The sequence below is a fragment of the Trifolium pratense genome, linkage group LG2 (genome assembly GCF_020283565.1).
Source record: "Trifolium pratense cultivar HEN17-A07 linkage group LG2, ARS_RC_1.1, whole genome shotgun sequence".
NCBI lineage: Eukaryota > Viridiplantae > Streptophyta > Magnoliopsida > Fabales > Fabaceae > Trifolium > Trifolium pratense.
The window spans coordinates 13,344,184-13,364,970 of record NC_060060.1 but is presented as its reverse complement, the minus strand read 5'-3'; the positions used below and the strand labels follow the sequence as shown (position 1 = coordinate 13,364,970).

General features: G+C 34.9%; 3 protein-coding genes and 1 pseudogene across 3 annotated transcripts; 1 reads left to right on the top strand and 3 right to left on the bottom strand.

The window, feature by feature from the left end:
• Positions 1 to 1,571: 1,571 nt before the first annotated feature.
• Positions 1,572 to 3,008, bottom strand: LOC123904224. Its single transcript, XM_045953912.1, has one exon. The coding sequence runs from the start codon at positions 3,006 to 3,008 to the stop codon at positions 1,572 to 1,574; it is 1,437 nt and encodes a 478-aa protein (XP_045809868.1).
• Positions 3,009 to 9,640: 6,632 nt separating this feature from the next.
• On the bottom strand, positions 9,641 to 11,444 carry LOC123908271 (UPF0434 protein Daci_3569). The gene is made up of 2 exons (XM_045958857.1): positions 11,243 to 11,444; positions 9,641 to 10,105 (listed from the first exon to the last, which is right to left on the bottom strand). The coding sequence occupies exons 1-2, from the start codon at positions 11,384 to 11,386 to the stop codon at positions 9,980 to 9,982; spliced, it is 270 nt and encodes an 89-aa protein (XP_045814813.1). The 5' UTR covers positions 11,387 to 11,444; the 3' UTR covers positions 9,641 to 9,979.
• An 83-nt stretch (positions 11,445 to 11,527) lies between these two features.
• Positions 11,528 to 13,836, top strand: LOC123908270 (annotated as a pseudogene).
• Positions 13,837 to 15,366: 1,530 nt separating this feature from the next.
• Positions 15,367 to 17,225, bottom strand: LOC123909571 (SKP1-like protein 1A). The gene is made up of 2 exons (XM_045960430.1): positions 16,822 to 17,225; positions 15,367 to 15,811 (listed from the first exon to the last, which is right to left on the bottom strand). The coding sequence occupies exons 1-2, from the start codon at positions 17,113 to 17,115 to the stop codon at positions 15,638 to 15,640; spliced, it is 468 nt and encodes a 155-aa protein (XP_045816386.1). The 5' UTR covers positions 17,116 to 17,225; the 3' UTR covers positions 15,367 to 15,637.
• Between the last annotated feature and the right edge of the window lie 3,562 nt (positions 17,226 to 20,787).

The window sequence follows — 20,787 nt, the reverse complement described above, 5'->3', positions numbered from 1 at the left end:
TCTTGGCCATTGTGTGTCCATTAGGATGGGTTCCGAATGAACCTTCATGTACTTCATGCATCAATAGATCAGCCTCATGTTTGTCCACACACCGCAGCAGGACCATATCAAAATTTCTTTTATACAACACCTCACCATTCAGGAAGAAGCTGCTAGACAACCTTCTCAGAGTCTTTCTGTCTTTGTTAGATGCCCCAGGGGGATATTCTTGCTTCTGAAGGAACATCTTGATATCATGGAACCAAGGCTTGTTATCAACCACTTCTTCGGTTGCAAACACATATGCAGGTCTCTCAAGGCACCGAATACTGATGGTTGGTGTCTCGTTCCGGCGATTAACTCGGTACATTGAAGATAGGGTGGCTAAAGCATCGGCCATTTGATTCTCGTCACGAGGAATGTGGTGTAGCTCAACTTTATTGAAGAAAGTCAACAACCGTCTTGCGTAATCTCTATAAGGAATCAAACCAGCATGGCGAGTCTCCCATTCTCCTTTGATCTGATTAATCACAAGAGCTGAGTCTCCATAAATGTCAATGTTTTTGATCCTTAAGTCAATAGCCTCTTCAATGCCCATGATGCAAGCTTCATACTCAGCGATATTGTTAGTACATTCAAACTGTAATCTCGCTGTGAAAGGAATGTGAGCACCCTTTGGGGTAACAATGATTGCCCCAATCTTGATTTCTTTCTTCTCCTCTTCACTACCCAGATTGATCAATTCTAAAACCTCTTTGTGGGGCTGAATAGTCCTTTCCTCTTGATCCAATAACCGTCTGATCTCATCTGGAATCTCTTTGTCCTCCTCCTCTACAGCCTCGTAGACAGGGAACTCAAAGTTGGGAGAGGGCCTAGGATCATTGTGTTCACCGGGTTTATTGATGCTTAGTCTGCATATGATTTATGATTGATTTCAAAAAACAACAGTGAATGCAAACTTCTGAATTTAATTAAAGCTAAGAGAAAAAAAGGTGAAATTAAAAGATATGTATATATTTTTTTTGGTTTTTTGTGTTACCATTTTTCATAAGAGTATAAATAAAATAAAGTGTCACGATAAGAAAAATGACAACATATATATATTTTTTTAAAATACTTGAAGCTTAAACAAAGCCCTTTTTGAATTTCACTTTTGTCTGGGGCAGGACAAAAGGATTTTTTTTTGGAAAAACAAACATAGACAAACATATTACTTAGATAAAGGAGTGACAGAAGGGACATCAACAGTGACCCAATTGCAGCAAATTCTTCCCGGAGTCGCGAAACTAGGTGGCTCTTCCTCAAAATTACTCATCTTGTTTCTCAACCTGGACCGAGTATTGTAGACACGGGTTGGTTTGTACCGAATACGCCGAGCCACCTTAACTGAGACGGGGAAAAAAAAGAAAGAGCATGAGACCTTGTTTTGAAAACTTATGTATGCAGTATGATGCATGATATATGTTATGCTAAAATATGCACAGTTTTTTTCGAAGGACTTTAAGACAATAATTTTATAAACATTTTATGAGAAAAAAAAAAAAAAACTTGCATCCATAAAATAAAAACTAAATCCGAACTCCTGAAGCTGACTAGCCATCAAAACGTGAATCGAGGCCAGAGGAAAATAAATCCCCTTGCCTCTTCTTCCTCTTGCCATCTTGTCTCAGTAATGCGTCTTTGACCCTAATCATCTCTTCCTTCTCCATCAACAAACCACTTTGTAGAGAAAGCACCCTCTCTTGTTCCTTCAACTTCTCCTTCAACTCTTGGTTCTCAAGCTCAGACTCTCGGAATTTTCTCTCCCACGCATCCTTCTCAAGTCTCAATCTTGCCAAAAGTTCTTGGAATTCATCTATAGTCTTGAATGGGATAACTGAAGGAGGTGTGGTGGAAGAAGATGCGTCAACAGAAGATGACTTCTCGAAACTATAAGGCATCCCGCGCTCTATAGCCCTACTTATTACCCATTTAGTGTAATCTTCGGAGACAATTCCAAGCTTCTTTCCTAACTGATCCCTCCCTTTTCTATGAACATTACGCCAAGCCCGGGCGAAACTTTCTCTCATGTGTTGACTTCCTTCTTCATTGAGATAGAATATGCCGGTTAATAAAATGCTTTTAGGCCTATCCTTCATGGGGTATCCGAACTGTCGTCTAGCAAGAGTAGGGTTGTAACTGATTCCTCCCCGTGTGCCAAGAAGAGGCACATTGGAGAACTCCCCACAACCATCAATAATCACTCCGACATCATAAGCCGCAGCGTACCAAACTATATCGGATGAAGTAAGAGGCATAATCCTTTGGGCCCAACGGAGCTTTTCTGGATTCTCCTTGAAGTGTCTAGTCCAAGGTAGGTGTGAAATAAACCACCTATATAGTAATGGTGCACAACAAAGAATAAGTCCTTCCCCCTTGTGGGTCCTATGATGAATAGAATGGTAAGCATCCGCAAGTAGGGTCGGAACGGGATTCCCTCCCAAGAAGATTTGGATGGCACTATTATCCACAAAACTGTCAATATTGGGGAACAATACTAACCCATAGATGAGTAGAGCAAGGATAGCTTCGAAAGCGGCCACATCTCCGTTTTTGGCAAACAAAAATGCCTTCCCGAATAAAAAATTAGAGGTCAATCCTTGAAATCCTCCCTTTTTAGTGCGATTGGAGACTATGTCTGAAGTCCTCAAGTGAAGAGCATTTGCAATAACTGAAGGTGCAGGAGATTCTTCTAAACCGGTATAAGGTATCCTTTCGGAGATCGGCAAACCAACCCAATAAGAATACTCCTCTAGGGTAGGAACCAACTGATAATCGACAAAAGTAAAGCAGTGGTAAATTGGATCATAGAACTGGATGAGCGTGTTAAGAATTCCTTCTTCAACATTTGTATTGAGGATGCTCAAAAGTTTCCCATATCGCTTTTGGAAATTTTCGGGGAATGGAACTAGAGCTCCTAGCTCTCTTAGTCGGGAAAGGTCTGGTTCCTTGAAACTATACTTCTTAGTGTTCCTTTTCTTTAGGTCCATATTCTGTAATGTTTACAAAATAACTCTCTTAGGTCCTTCGAAAAAAGATTTTCTTATGATGAAATGAATGCATGGATGCATGATTATGTTACAATGATTCAATGCACAAATGGAAGGTTGGGATACATAATGATGTAGTTTAAGGGTAAAAGCCCTCCCATATGGTAAGTACTAGGGTTTACTTGTACCTGCATCACGGGTTCTACAAAGTTCCCAAAGTCATTGACCGTCTTATGGACATTACCGGGTTACGGGACTACTCTCGTTCCGATAACATCCACGGGATAATCTCGTTTGAGTGTAGTTTCGCGTGATGACTAATCTCAAGACTACTCTTGATTTAGCCACCGCACTACGTCCTAGAAAAGGCCAAGATGGGTTAAAGGTGATTCTAAAGGTTCTCGGCTTCTCCGGACACTCACATTGAAAATAATATCATCATCATGACTTTTCATGACAACGAGTACTACCGTCATGAGGCCTCCACCAAGTGGGATCATATCACATGTGCTTCATAATCCAGACTACTCTGGACATGTCACTATGATTTCACCCCGTCCTATCTTATTGTGTCGCTCAAGCCCGGGTTAGGACTTATCTCACCACTCAGAGCAAACCCAAGTATATATATACAAATATTTACAATCAAAAGAATAAAAGCGCGAAAATAGTAATTTAAAACAAGTTAGGTTCAACCCGCTTGGTTGTCCCCAGTGAAGTCGCCATTTCTATCGCGGTGATTTTTGGATATCGAGTTATTAATTAACTTCGAATCACAATTTAATATTCCACCACCGATCTTTAATTTTATCCGAGGGAAAGGGAAAAAGTTCGAAAAAACCCTATTTATTTTAGAGAACAAGGTTCGGGGGTTAGTTATACGAAGGGAAGGTATTAGCACCCTAAGCATCTATAGTACTCTATAGGAACCTCTTGTTTTTTATTCTATCTACGCGCTTAATTTTAATTGCTTGTAAAATGTATAAGTGTTAGAGTCAAAGTAGTGATCGAGAAAAATTTAAAATGACAAGAAAGAGGGAAAATGTTTTTGTTGATTTTATTGATTGGAGAGACAAGTCTCATGCCTACGTACCCGAGGGATCAAACCACCGTAGTTCGGGGTAAAAAGTCGATTTGTTTGTTGGTTTGTTTTTATGGTTTTTGAAAAAGGTTTTAAAGATGAAAAAGCCAAAGTGGCATAAAATGTGAGGTTGGTTAATTTTAGTTTTGGTGAAAGAAAGTCTAAATGATTAGGATTGATTGATGTTTGATTTAGAAAAGAGGCGCGCTTGCTTGGTTTGAAGTCCAAGGTTTATTGTGAAAATGGTTTGAATGATAAGAGTCTCTTGGTTTGAAGTCCAAGGTTTTTAGGAAAAGAGTGTGATGAAACCACTTGGTTTAAAATCCAAGAGTTCAAGAAAAGAAAAGAAGTTTGATTGATTGAGTTTGAAAATGCAACTTTGGTTTGAAATCCAAGTGCTTTTGTGTTGAAAATGTCTGAATGATAAAAAGTCTCTTGGTTTGAAGTCCAAGGTTTTTAGGAAAAGAGTGTGATGAAACCACTTGGTTTAAAATCCAAGAGTTTAAGAAAAAAGAAGTTTGATTGATTGAGTTTAAAAATGCAACTTTGGTTTGAAATCCAAGTGCTTTTGTGTTGAAAATGTCTGAATGATAAAAAGTCTCTTGGTTTGAAGTCCAAGGTTTTTAGGAAAAGAGTGTGATGAAACCACTTGGTTTAAAATCCAAGAGTTTAAAAAAAAGAAGTTTGATTGATTGAGTTTAAAAATGCAACTTTGGTTTGAAATCCAAGTGCTTTTGTGTTGAAAAGGTCTGATGACAAAAAGATTTTTTTTGTGTTTTGGAAAAGGTTTTGAAAGAGTAAATGTTTTTGTGGCTTTTGAAAGGTTTTGAAAGGTTGAAAGAAAAATGTTTTTTTTTTCATTTTTGAAGAGGTTTTGACCTCAATTTTGAAGAAGAGTGAAAAAAAATTTGCGCATCAAAAAGAGGTTTTGACCTCAAATTTTAAAAAAACGCGATTGATTGATTTTAACGCGACGATCTAATTACGCGCGATGGACCTCATAATGACGTTGGATCAAAATGAGGATCCATCTCCTAAACTAACCATAATATATATAAAGCGAAATAAATATGCATGCAATGCAATTACATTATAAAACCTAATTACATTCTAACCTTGCAATGAAGTAAACATGATATGAATGCAAGAATGCAATGCAAATTCTCATTTATAATTACATTTAAATCCTAATTACATTCTAAGTCCAAAAACAAAAATAAATGAATAACATAATTAAGAAAACCATAAACACACAATACAACCCAAAATTAGGAAATAGCACACAATACAACATTGGTAAAAATAGAAATGAAATTTAAATGTAAGAATAGTGCATGGAATCAAGTATGTCAAAGGATGAACATGATGAGATGAAATGATTTGCATGAAATTAATGAATATTAAAGCATCAAGGAATTTATAATTAAAATAGACATAAGTAAAAAAAATGACATGATAATGAATATAAGTTAAAAGGATTAATAAGTTAGTGAATTAGTCAAGCCTCAACATCCTGCTTTAAAAGGCTAAAAGAATAACTTATGCCAAAAGCACTTATCTCATAAGCTTGTGAATAACAAAACAAAATTAGAAAAGAACAATTAATTAAATAGTGTAATATGTGAGTAATAAATTAATAATAATGAGCACAAAAAAAAAATGTTAAATTAATTAATATGTTAGTGAGTTAGTTAAGCTTCAATATCATGCTTTAAAAGGCTAAAAGAATAACTTATGCCAAAAGTACTTATTTCATAAGCTTTGAACAAAATAAAATTAAGAAGCCATTAATTACATAATATAATCAATTGAATAAAAATTAAATTAAATCTAATTAAAATCTTAGTAGCTTAATTTTGTTCAAAATGACTTAGAAAAGTCATTGAAATGAAAAGCTACTCTTAAAATAAGCTAAAAACAAATTAAAATTAAGTTGCAGCAGGGGGTGCAAATATTAAAACGTATTAGAAACGGGGTGCAAATAACAGTCAGCCTAGTCCAAGCCCAAGGCCCATCAGCGAAGTCAAACAAAATTCATAGTCAAACAAAAATAATCCAATGCAGTAGCTAAATAGGGTGCACAGTAACAATCTTATATCTGGGTCATCTGATTGATCAGATGGATAATATTTGAAAAAATCAGGACAGATCTGGTCCGTTTGATCAATCAGATGACTTAAATTTAAACTGGAAACAAAAGAAAATAAAAAAAAACAGAACCGGAAACACCTTCTTCTCCGGCGAGCAGGCCGATTCCGGCGCGGTGGTCCTTTTCCGGCGATTCAAATAGTGACTGAAAATTGCAACCCAAATATACCAAATTTCTCGGAATTCTTCGTAGATCACGAATCTACCCTTATTTTCTTCCAAAAGTGCCCGAAAGTTGAAATATGATGAGATAAAGTTTGAGATGAAAATTTTGGGTACGAAAAATAATGCGAACTGGGTTGATTGGGTCTGTGGGAAAGCTTTAGAACGTCTCCAGGAGCATAGAGCGACGAAAATCACGTGAAATAGTGGCCTAGAACTCCAGAACCGTTTCATTCTTTTTTGGATGATTTTGAGCATTTGGTTCACGCGAATTATGGGTTAGAGCTTGTGTTTTATGATTGTTTTGTGCTACTGGAAGTTGTTAGAAGCTAGTGGATTGAAGAAATTCAAGTTTGAAGGTGGTTTGAATGGGTTTTGAAAAATCAAAGAAAAGGGTGAAAAAATGAGAGAAATGTGTTGTTGTTTGGATGATTTTTGATCTGAATTTCGTCCTCCTTCTCTCTCATCAGTGAAGGGTGTTATTTATAATGACAAATTAGGTTTAGATTGGATTGAATTAGAGAGCAAGAAAAGGGTAGTTTAGAGTTTTTGTTTTATGAGATATTTTGTGATTTTGGTTCAAATGAAATCACATGGTGTGGTGAAATGGGCTGTAATTAAAAGGATGTTTCTAGGCCTCAAATGAGAAGAAAAATGTTAGGAATTTTTTGGGATTTTCGTGTGTGATGAAAATGAATTAAAACAAATTAAATGAATTACCAAAAATAAATAAAAATGTGAAAAATGAAAAAATACATGATTAAGGGTAAAAATGTCATTTTCTAGGGTTTATGCAATGTAGGAATTAGTTTGAAAGTGAATGGAAGAAATTTGAAAATGATCAAATTGTAGAAATCTTGCAGCTGAAACTTGTCGCGGGAATTGTGCATTTAATGCACTATTTATATGGTGTCAGGGATTAAGGTCTGCAGATGTAAGAAAAAAACCATCTAAAAACGTAAAAAAAATCGATCGGTCAAAAAATGGGGTATGACATGTAGAGATTCCAAAAAATGTACAGGTTGCTCTAGAAGTTCCAAAGTGGAGGGAAGCTGTACTTGAGGAGATGAAAGCTCTTGAAAAGAACAAAACCTGGAGTGTTATGACACTACCGGATGGCAAGAAGACGGTTGGATGCAAATGGGTGTTTACTGTGAAGTATAATTCAGATGGGTCAATCGAAAGGTACAAGGCTCGATTGGTGGCTAAGGGTTTTACTCAAACCTATGGTATAGACTACTCAGAGACTTTTGCTCCTGTTGCAAAATTGAACACTGTCAGAATTCTCTTGTCTCTTGCTGCTAACTTAGATTGGCCCCTACATCAGTTGGATGTTAAGAATGCTTTTCTCAATGGTGATTTAGAAGAAGAAGTATATATGGACATTCCTCCTGGCTTTGAAGACAAGTTTGGATCAAATGTATGCAAACTAAATAAGTCTTTGTATGGATTAAAGCAGTCTCCTAGAGCTTGGTTTGAAAAATTCACTTATTCCATGAAGAAACAAGGGTACACTCAAGGACAAGCTGACCACACCTTGTTCACAAAGTTCTCCCAAGATGGAAAAATTGCTGTCCTAATTGTTTATGTTGATGATATCGTCCTTACTGGAGATGATATAGTTGAAATGGCAAGAGTAAAAGAGAAATTAGCATTAGACTTTGAAATCAAGGACCTGGGATCCATGAGATATTTTCTTGGTATGGAGGTTGCTCGATCAAAAGATGGTATTGTAGTTTCCCAACAAAAATACATTCTAGATTTATTGAAAGAAACAGGAATGAGTGGATGTCGACCAGCAGATACTCCCATGGATCCTAATGCAAAACTTTGGGAAGAAGGTAGTGTTCCTGTTGATACTGGAAGGTACCAGAGATTGGTTGGGAAACTGATTTATTTGTCACACACTAGACCTAACATTGCTTTCTCGGTTAGTGTAGTAAGTCAGTTTATGCATTCTCCTTTTGAGGAACATCTTGAGGCAGTCTATAGGATACTGCGATATTTGAAAGCAAATCCTGGAAAGGGATTATTTTTCAAGAAGACTAGTGAAAGAAATGTGTTTATCTTTACCGATGCTGATTGGGCAGGTTCGATTACTGATAGAAGATCAACCTCTGGATATTGTGTCTATGTTTGGGGTAATCTTGTGACACGGAGGAGCAAGAAACAAGGAGTTGTAGCAAGAAGTAGTGCAGAAGCTGAGTTTAGAGCTATGGCTCAAGGTATATGTGAAGGATTATGGATCCACAGAGTCCTAGAAGAGCTTAAGATGAAAATTGAGCTTCCATTGAAATTATACTCTGACAGTAAAGCCGCTATTAGCATAGCTCATAATCCAGTTCAACATGACAGAACCAAGCGTATTGAGATCGATCGACATTTCATAAAAGAGAAGTTAGATGCCGGAATCATATGTCTACCTTTTGTAACTTCGAGTCAGCAAACTGCAGATATCTTAACCAAAAGTTTGGCAAGACCCACCTTTGAGCATTTGATCGGCAAGTTGGGCATGACAGATATCTATGCACCAACTTGAGGGGGGGTGTTGGAAAATATTTAGTTTCCTAGTTTGTTATTTCTAGGAGATTCTAAGCTTATCTATTATTTCCTTTTATGTTTGTACTCTTCCTATTTAAACCAGCCTTGAGCTGAGGAATAACACACAACAGTATTCACATATTATTTTCTACACTTTCTGCCATCATTTTCTTTATATATGTATGTCATGCCGATTTCCCGTCACGGGATCCCGCATTCAGACACTCATGACATTGATGGTTGTTCAATCTTGATCAGACGATTCATAAAAATGCAGATTTTTTATTTTATAAATTAAAATACCAAGTTTGAATATGGATAGTCCAATCTTAATCAAATGACCGGTGATGTCCAACTGTGTAAATGCGTGGATTCCTTGACTGCGGGTGAGCCAGGTTCACAAAGTCACAATACATGGCATTTAGCTCGGTTTTCAGCAGTAACAAAGTCCGGTTTGGTCCCAAACAGATACTTTGTTGGAGAACTAAGGGACACTAAATAAGTTATGAGTAGAAGGTCTACGGTTCAAACTAAAAAAAAACTAACATAACGACTAACGTACTAACATTTGCTTCTAAATAAACAGAGCTCGTTTTGCAGGTTTATTAATATCACAATCTATACCAAACCCCTTGTATACAAAGAGCCTTATCTTTATCTTCTATAGAACTAATATGCATCATCACCAGCAATAAAAAAATGTATGAAGTATTATAAACATTGAATAACTGAATCATTAAGTTAAAGTGAGAAATCCAAGAGATACAAATAAACCTGCTCAGCTTGGATAAAATATTAAAACAGTGAAAGGGAAGCGGGGAAACTAAGATTTATTTGTCATAATTTTTTCATAGAAGAAAGAATCATATTTCAGTCATCCCCAAAGTGTTAAACGATAACTTCTTCGTCACACAATTCTACCAACAGCAGGTTCAGAGAGAGTTTGATCATCATGTAAAGTAGGAAAAGTGTAAAGAGGGCAACAACATTCCTGCAAAACTAAATTTCAAACCTTAAATGTCTCTCACAGTTCATCATCTTAGGAGTTTCTTCCTTTATTCTCTTCATTTACTGCATCATATAAATTGTTATCTGGTTTTGATGCATCTTCTTCATCAAGTATCTTCCCGTCTCTTGGAACCAAGCAAGGTATCCCATTCTTTATCTAACAGGTAGAAAGAAAAAAATGTAACACAAGTCATCACTAAAACTACCTGCACATTTTTTTTGTAATGCAGCATGCACATATGTTTACATGTAATTATCAATTATGCCATAGTGCATGGGTTTATGTTTAGAATAGTTAATCTAAATCTAAACTGTACTTTTTGACCAAAGTACTTGTGTAACTAACTGTATAAGTATTTGGAGGAGCCTATTAAAACAGTATACGAGTGTGCTTATAATTTGTTTTAAGTTTATCTCATAAATTCCCCAAATTTTATAGAATCAGCTTGTTCCGAACTTATGCATAGTTTATCCACATTTTCGTTCTGATTATATAAACAAACAGTTTATATAAGTTCATATTAAAAAATCAGTTAATTAAACTTGTTACCAAACTCCAAACTGCCCTATATTCAGGGGTATATTCATCTGAGCTGTGATCGGAAGGGGAAGGTAGGACAGGGATAACTTTTCTTTAGCAATTGATGTTATTGATTAAATGCTCAAATATGATCCATGAAATTGTATAATTGTATCAATCTATTCCCCTACATTAACAATATAAAATTATCCCTAAAAATGTAAAATGCTAATCAGATCCCTCCCTTTTAGGGGCTATAATGATATTACATTGGCAATTGAAACTAACGTTAGGGGATGCATTTGATAACATATCCGGATAGATTGACAAACCGATCAACATATTGGAATTTTATTGATAATATGACACCTAGGAGTCTGTTTGGATTGACTTATTTGAGCTTATTTACTGACATAAGTTTTGTGAGATAGTTTGAGAGAACTTAAGATAACAACTTATAACATACGTTTTTCTCAGCTTATTTTCATAAGTTCTCTAATATAACTTATGAAATAACTTAGGTAAGCTTATACATAAGTGCTTATGATGATAAGTGTTTATGCTATCAGCTGTAAATAAGGTATTTATCCAAACAAGGCATAAGTTGATATGGTAGGATATAATTTGAAAGAGCAATTTAGATATTTTCTGATAAATTAATGAATTATTATAGACATCTTACTTACATAGAGATGAAATTAAACAACAGTGTGAAGAAATGAAGAATGAATTGTGAATTGCAAGTGAGTAATTGAGAAAAAGATAGAATCTTACGGGAAATGAAACGGCAATAGTATCACTGATTAGGGAACTTGATTCCTCGCAATACCTAAGGGGTTGTTTGGAGAGAGGACAAACGAGGAAATCGGAGAGTAGTGTAGCTGCTTTTTGCATAATCTCTTTGCTTACTCTAACCATTTCACTTCAACAATTTCTCTTTCTATTTTTTTTTTTTTTTTTTTTTGTATAAGCTAGTAACACTCTTATGAATAAAATATCGTTAGTATACGGACAGGGACTAAAATACGCCTATGAATAAAATGCGCTCTTCACTAGACTTTTTTTTTAACAACTAAATAAACTCACTCTAACCAGAGCTTCGAAACAAGGAGAGCATGTTCGTCAATGGCGATTAACCTTTCAATCTGTGAAACTCAATATCCAAATGAATGGCCAGAGTCTCCTCCACTCGCCACCTTTTCCTCTTTCGTAACACTTTTCTCTCACGCAATATCACAAACACTTCACCTTCATCACCATCACCATCTTCACAAGAGAAAAAAACAACACTTTCATTCCTAACTCATCTTCATTTTCAATCACTTCTTCAATCCTCTTCTTGCAAAACCACTCATCACCTGATTCAAATTCAAGCTCTTCTCATTACTTCAAGTTTGTACCGCAACCCCTTTTTAGCACGAACCCTTTTAAGCCGTGCTTCTAATCTATGCGATGTTGATTTCACTTTTCTTATCTTTCAGTATTTCAATAACCCTTTGGATACTTTCTGTGTTAACACTGTGATCAACTCTTATTGCAATAGCTATGTTCCTCATCAAGCTGTTGTTTTTTATTTTCATTCTTTGAGGATTCGGTTTTTTCCTAATAGCTATACGTTTGTACCGCTTGTTGGTACTTGTTCTAAAATGGGTTGCATTGATAGTGGTAGAATGTGTCATGCTCAGGCTGTGAAAAATGGGGTTGATTTTGTTTTGCCGGTGCAAAATTCTTTGGTTCATATGTATGGTTCTTGTGGGGATGTTTATATTGCTAGGGTGATGTTTGATGGAATGGTTAGTCGGGATTTGGTTTCGTGGAACTCGATGATTGACGTGTATGTTAAAGTTGGTGACTTGAGTGCTGCACACCGGTTGTTTGACGTAATGCCTGAGAGGAATTTGGTAACTTGGAATTGTATGATCAGTGGGTTTTTGAAGGGTAGGAATCCTGGTTATGGATTGAAGTTGTTTCGAGAAATGGGCAAGCTGGGAATTAGGGGGAATGCTAGGACTATGGTTTGTGCGGTCACGGCTTGTGGTCGGTCGGGTAGACTTAAAGAAGGGAAATCGGTTCATGGGAGTATTATTAGGTTGTTTATGAGGTCAAATTTGATTCTTGACACTGCGTTGATAGATATGTATTGTAAATGCCGGAGGGTTGAGGCTGCAAGTAAAGTTTTCAAGAGGATGAGTAATAAGAATTTGGTTTCGTGGAATGCGATGATTTTGGGGCATTGTATCCATGGGAATCCTGAAGATGGACTGAGCCTGTTTGATTTAATGGTTGGGATGGAGAGAGTGAAAGGTGAAGTTGAGTTTGATGAAAGTCCAAGTGCAGATAAGGGCTTGGTGAGATTGCTACCTGATGAAATAACGTTCATTGGCATTCTTTGTGCCTGTGCTCGGGCAGAACTGTTGCGTGAAGGCAGGTCCTACTTCAAGCAAATGATTGACGTGTTTGATGTGAAGCCCAATTTTGCTCATTTTTGGTGCATGGCGAATCTTCTTGCAAATGTGGGGCTTGTTGATGAGGCAGAAGAGTGTCTGAAGAACATGGCGAAATTTGACGGGGATATATCACAGGAGTCATTGTTATGGGCAAGTTTGCTTGGTTTGTGTCGGTTCAAGAAAGACATGTACTTAGGAGAACAGTTTGCTAAACTTCTTGTTGACATGGATCCTAAGAACCTAGACTGTTACCAGTTTCTGTTGATCATTTATGCGGTAGCTGCTCAATGGGAGAATGTTTATAGAGTGCAAAAACTGATGAAGGAAAGAAAGTTAGGGATAATACCTGGAAGCAGTCTTGTGGAGTTGAAATATATTGTTCACAATTTCAGAGTGTCAAACAAACAAAATGAAGGAATTGAAGCAGTAAACAAAATGATGAATGAACTATCTCAAAGATTTAGCTCGCCATGCGTGGATTCAAACCAGTCATCAGTGTAGCAGAAAGAATTTCAAAGACCTGTATGACTAACATCAGTGTGGCAGAAAGAATTGCAAAGACCATTATGACTAATAAAGCAAAACCTTCGACGTGTAGCATTAGAATTTGAGCCACATTTTTTCAATAAGTGACATTGATTTTGCTGGTTAAAACAGCCACTGAATGACATTGGAGGATCTGAGTTTTATATAGATGCAAGTTTTTCTTGGGGCGTCCATACGGATACTAACAGAATATCCAAATTTTGTTTTGACGTGTTTAATTTATTATGAAGTTCTTTAGTGTGGATGAAGTTTAGCATCAATGGTGCTAACCCTACTTTCTATTCTTTCATGGTATTTTTTTACCACCTTGCTGTAGTAGGATATTCTTAGAGATTATTGATCCTTTTATATTAATGAAATGAATTAGTTACAGGATGCTAGAAATTGTTATGTACTAGTAAGTTTTGGTGAAACAATAAACGAACTTCAAACTTGGTTAGATTTGTTTTTTCCGTTTAATTTTATCGTTGGTCTCCAATGCGCTCCAATGTACTGAGTCTGAGTTTGTGTGTCCTAGAAGAATCACATCTTCATTGTATGCAAGGGAGACCTTTTCTAATTTCCACCATACCATCATTTTATCTGTCTCAAAAGAGTTTGGAAATTAAGTTTGGTAAGTTAAAAATAATCAAAAGCATGCAAGGAAGACCTTTTCTAATTTCCACCATACCTTCATTTTATCTGTCTCAAAAGAGTTTGGAAATTTAAGTTTGGTAAGTTAAAAATAATCAAAAGCACTTTTTGAGTTTGATTTTTAATAAAGGTTATATTTTATCCCTTGAGTTTTTGAAACCTTCTTTTTATAGTACTCCCTCGGTTTCTTTTTAAGTATCACTTTTTAAGTTTCTTTTTAATTATTTGCAAAATCTAATATGAAAAACTTCAGTAAAATTTTTGTAACCCTACCTTGAAAAATGCACTTATTTTATATATGCACTTAAAACCTTAGCATGCGTTAAGAAGAAGTATTTGTGAAAATCAGGGACAGGAATTTTTATTTGAGAAAACAAAGCGTTTTGTATCAACAATATACCAAAGTACTAGTACCTATTAGGCAAAATTTAAGTATATCTATTGTAAAAAAAAACGTATACTTAATTTATTGTCAAATTTACAAAAAATTATAAATTAAAAACTTATTAATTTTTGTAAAAAATAAAAAAATTATATTAAAACAAACAAAGGGTGGTCCTAAGACCGGATACCAAGTTTTTTTTAAAAAAAAAAAAAAAAAAAAAAAAAACAAACAAGATGTGGTCCTAAACCGGGAGTTGAGATCCTCTCCATTTCTTATGTTTTCCATTTCTTCCATTACCAAAGTTTTTAAATATTTTGGGGTGTATAAATGATATTTGGACTCACTTGATGTCACATTTTTGCATTTATATTCCCAAAACTATATAATAATGGAGGAAATGGAAAGAATTGGAAATGGAGAGGCCCCGGATACCAAGTTTTCAAAAAAAAAAAACAAGGTGTGCTAAAAAACATCAAATGCAATTATCACAACGTAGAAAATCTCCTAAAGATACACGATTTTTAATAACAATTTACCAGAACCATTTTTACTTTAAACTTCAAAGATCAAGTAGAATAAAATAAAAATAATTTTCCAGAAATAGTCTTACTTTAAAATTCAAAGATCAAGTAGAATAAAAAGGATCTTGCTAACTAGTGCCTGCTCGGGGCACTAGTTAAGAAACTAAAAAGGAAATAAAAGAGAAGTTATGTATTGAAAAAATCAAAATTTAAACTTTTCATGTGTTGACTACACAAAACTCAAGATAAACTTTCTACATTTTAATTCTTAACTAGTGCCCCTAGGGCACTATTTAGCATTTGCCTAAAAAATAAAACACGATTTTGATAATAAGTGAAAATATTGCAACGCAGCTGTAGAAAATATTGAGCACAAAAAGCCTCATATCATACTAAACGAAACGCATCAGCCAATCATAATCAATAACAATTACTTACAATTCAAAATGTACCACTAAATCTACGAACAGCAGTAACCCAGATTCATGACCGGATTCAACAGATATAACCCGAAAGATAAACAAGTACAAAAGCATAGATAGATAGATCTAATTTGATGTTCTTAGAAAAATAAAACATAGCATAATATTAATCCACATGACAGATCTTCAACACATTGTAAGAAGTTAGAATAGAATCATTCAAAAGCCCACTGGTTTTCCCTACGGACTTCCTCTTCTTCCTCAGGAGAGAAGTCATTCTTGATGTTGAAGGTCTTCCTGATCTCCTCTGGGGTCTTCCCCTTGATCATGTCAGCCACAGTTTGGCAGGTAAGGTCCAACAGGTTCTTAATGTTCAAGTAGTTAGCAGCCTACAAACAAAAAACCGCATGTCAGTATGAAGTTACAAAGCCTTAAACTTAAAACCCGAAAACTTAATAAACTTGATAGTCGGTCACGGCTTTTGATTTTGCAACCAAACAAAATAATTGAAATAAATATTTTGATAAACAAAACAATAAAGCCAACTAAACATAAGAGAAACATACAAAAACAAAGGATTTAACTCCTCAAAAGTGAGTATCTAGGGTTGATAGTTTAACAACCAATAATTTGTTATGCATAATACAAAATCAACACAACATAGAACAAATAGCAGCAGGGGACCATACACATATAGCCCAATAGATGCACACCACAACCCTAGAATAACCTAAATGCCATGAATTCCAAATCCGTTCAAACAACAACAACAACAATTCAAAGAACCCTAGAAAACCCTAACTTACATGAATTCCAATACGAACAAAGTAACAAAAAATCAAATCAGAATTTAAAATTTTAAACAATTAATTACAATATATACATAATAAACACATACCAACATATAAGTATAAGCCCACAAAATCAGAATCAAATATAACCAAGCAAAATAGAAAGAAAAAAAAAACCTCTACATGGATGAATTCATGGTCTCTATGGATGAATCAAGGAACAAATTGAAAATCCCAACATCATCAATGTATAAACCCACAAAATCATAATCAACTATTCAACAAAGACTTAATCTTGAAACTCAAACATTACCCAACAAACCAAAACTGAAAATCCCCACATCATGCTTGTATAAACCCACAAAATCATAATCCACTATTCAGGAAAAAAAACTAATCTTGAACCGCATAGATTACCCATCAACACAAATTGAAAACCCAACATCATCTTTGTATATAAACCCACAAAATCATAATCAAACTATTCAACAAAAACCTAATCTTGAAACTCAAAAATTAACCAACAAACAAAAATTAAAAAATCCCAATAAACGATTCAACAAAACCAAATCAAAACTACGAAAAAAAAACCATAACAAAAAACTCACCAAGATTAGATCGAAAAGCGTAGCCTGATCCACCTTAACGAAATCCGCATCCCAAGCCTTAAGTTCCTCGTCGTTAGGTTTCTCATCAGAACCCACAGACTCCACATGCTTTTTGCAGTACTCGATCACCTTTGCAAGGATCTTGCTGGTGACGTTTGGAAGAGGAATTCCATTATCAGCGCAATCGTCTTCAATCATATGCTTAATCGTCTGCGATTCCAAAGCAACAATTTCGTCGATCTCAAAAGCCTCTCCATCGGAACTCTTCAAAGTGATTTTCTTGCCAGAAGACATTGTGATTGGAATTTGATTTGGAGTTTGAAGTTGAATTTTCCCTTTTGGAAAGATGAAAACCCTAACCTTTGATTTTGTTTTCTAAATTGTGAATAAACAATGGGCGTGGATTGTTTATTTATAGTGGTGCTATAGCCTCTTACGTGGAGAGATTTGTTTTTTTAATTTGGGAATTTTAAAAGATTTGTATATTTTTTAAAGAAAAAGATTTGTTATTTTTATTTTGGGTGACTAAAAAGATTTGTTATTTTTTTTTTGGGTGACTAAAAAGATTTGTTATCGCTATACCAAAAAAAAAAAAAAAAATTGTTATCGGTATGTGTATTTTCATCCTCGGAAATATAATAATTGAATGATCCTTAAAAAAAAAACTAAGTATTGATTGATATTTATTTTTTAACTAAATATTTATCTTATTTTTTTAACATTCTTTTATCTCTTTTGTTAACCTTTTTAATAAAAAGGATCCTTTTTTTAATATCTAATAGAAAAATTTATCTTTATTTATTTTTAAAAAATAATTTAAGTTAACTAGTAAACTTTTTTGGGAGTTTATCTTCTTTTTTAAAGGAAAACTTTTTTGGGAGTTGACAATCACAACTTAGTTAGATGCATATAGGATGATTTTTTTATAAGAAAAATTTAGGATGAAGAATGATGCTTTAGAATAAGATAGAGAAACACTGACATCCTAAATTCAAAACATATTATTTTACCACTAAATCAAACCCTTTGAATTATAATGGTTGTTTGTTATACTTAATGAATAAACTATTAATGCACATCTTGTGTTATAGTTAAGAGATTCTCTTGGTGACATTTTTTTTCGAGTAAAATTTCAACCCTTAATTTTTTTTACCATTTGCAATTTTAATTATTAAAAAGTAGAATAAAGATGGATGAGTACAATCCTCATCCGATGTTTTTTTTTTTACGAAGGAAACTCTCATCCTATGTTATATTACATATGTATGACGTAATAAAGAAAAGGGCCATGCAAATATGTGTTTCCTAACTAACAAAGTGTGACATAAGTTCCTTAAAAAAAAAGTGTGACATAACTCATAAGTAGTAAATATTTGAATTCTTCAACTATTTCGTTTTGGGGTTATATTCTCGAATGTTGGGTATGAAAAAATAATTGTTGAGAGATGTCAATCCGTAAATAAATCTCAGTTACTTTAAATGGATTAATTTTCGCTATTACGCGCATATAATATATTTGCATTACCAGAAAAAAGGTGTTCCCTATAAACATGTTGAGGATCTCAAAAATAGTACTTGCAAAATTTAATATTTAAATTTTTAAGAAATTGAGTCAATAATTTAAAAAATAAATAAATTTCATTCATTAATGCCCCTGAAGACACGTAATAGCGTTTTCTAAAGAAAAATATGACGCATATTATAACTAACCATTTATTAAATAAACTATTACTCCATCTCCCTCTAGTATCTTATATAAGAAATTTTTTCCTTTTTAGATTTATTGAATGATTGATGTATTTTACTTTTAGTCAAAACATCATGATCAATGATTAAAATGACTAGAACAAAAATAATGAAAAGAAAAAAAGAAAAAAAAAAGACATTGTAGAAGATTTGAACTAAGGACCTTGTATCAAAAATATTAAGGCAGCCACTATTTTTTTTTTTTAGGTAGCCAAGTGGTTAGAAATTTCACCCTTAAAGTGGATAAGTGGGGTGTCCGTTGTTCGAACTCCGACCCATGCATATAAAATGTGATGTTTCTACCGACTGAGTTAAGCTCGCAAGACCAGACAACCACTAATCTATTGATACACATTTCATAATTTATGAATATTATAAATATAAACTATTATTATAGGTCTCAAAATTTGGAGGTCTGGAAATTTTGAGCCTCAATGTCGTCCCACACTTGCCACACGGGTGCGGGTCAACCTTGTTTAAGACATTAGGTTTGTGGGTTATCTCATATATAAATTGTCCGATCTCATTTTTGTTAGGTAATCAATGATCCATTCTTTATTCATTAACAAAGGTTGCCTTATATAGGCTTACAATGTTGGGCCAAGCCCAATCAATCTAGGCCCAAAAGAGCTTCCTAACATACCCTCCCTTAAGCTGATCATTACAAACTTGATCAACTTAAACCTTTACAAAAAAAACTTCTAACAATACAGGCAAAAACATGAACACAAACAGCAAAAGAAAGACACACAACACAAGGACTAAGTTGCAGTCAAAACTTGCAGGCTTGACACAAGTTGCAGGCACAGGTTGCAGGCGCGCCTATGAGCACAAGCAGTGCAAATAACAGGCCAAGCAAGCGAACCCGGCTGCAAGCCAACACAGTCAAGCAAAACAAGCACTCCCAGCACACATAAAATCAGTTGCAATCCAGCTGAAAACCAACACATACACGCCACATTAATTCACATAAATCCTCATTTCCACACTTGCAGTCATTTTTTAAGTTCACACATTCCAATTCCCTCCCTTAATTTGCAAAAACTATCAAGCTTGAGGGGTTTGGTCATGATATCTGCCAGCTGCTCCTGTGACTTGCAGAATTTCAATTCAATTACTCCATCTTTGCTTAGATCCCTCAGAAAGTGGAACCTCACATCAATGTGTTTACTCCTTCCATGCATAATAGGATTTTTAGACAATTTGATAGTGGAACTATTATCACAGTTAATAGTGATGCTGCCAACTTGCTTAATGTGCAAGTAATCCAATACATTCTTTAACCACAAACATTGACAAGCACATGAAGCTGCAGCTACATACTCAGCCTCAGTTGTTGATAGAGAGACTATAGGTTGCTTCTTTGAAGACCATCAAACTGCACTTTCCCCTAATGTAAACACATAACCAGAGGTGATTTTCCTATCATCATGATCTCCAGCATAATCTGAATCACTCCAACCTTGCAGAGTCAACCCAGTGCTGCTCTTGCATTTGTACAAAATGCCAAACTTCATTGTTCCTTTCAAATATCTCATTATTCGTTTCACCACTGCAACATGCATTTCAGTAGGTCTTTCCATGTATCTAGCAGCCAAACACACTGCAAAAGTCATGTCTGGTCTAGTGGCTAGTAGATACATCAAGCACCCAATCATCTGCTTATATGTAGTAGCATTAGTAGCTTTCCCATTTTCATCCTTCACTAGCTTGCATCCAGTGACAATTGGGCTACATACTTTGTTGCAGTCCATCATTCCAAACCTTTTTAGAATTTCAGCACTATACTTGTGCTGATAAATGAAGATTCCTTGTTCACTTTGACTTACTTCAACTCCTAAGAAATACTTCATTTTTCCAAGGTCTGTCATTGCAAATTTCTCTTTCATTGATGCTTTGAATTCATCCATCATCAAAACATCATTACCAGTGTAGATAAGATCATCCACATATATGCTAACAATCAAAATTTTCTGATTACTGCCTTGCTTGACAAACAAGGTAGCTTCATGAGTGCATTTCTCAAACTTTTCTGTCATGAAGTGGGATTCTATTTTACTATACCAAGCTCTGGGAGCTTGCTTTAAACCATATAGGGCCTTTTTGAGCTTGTATACTTCATCACTCTTTCCTCTCTGATATCCCAGTGGCTGCATTACATACACATCCTCCATTAGCTCACCATGAAGGAAAGCACTCTTGACATCAAGTTGCAGCACA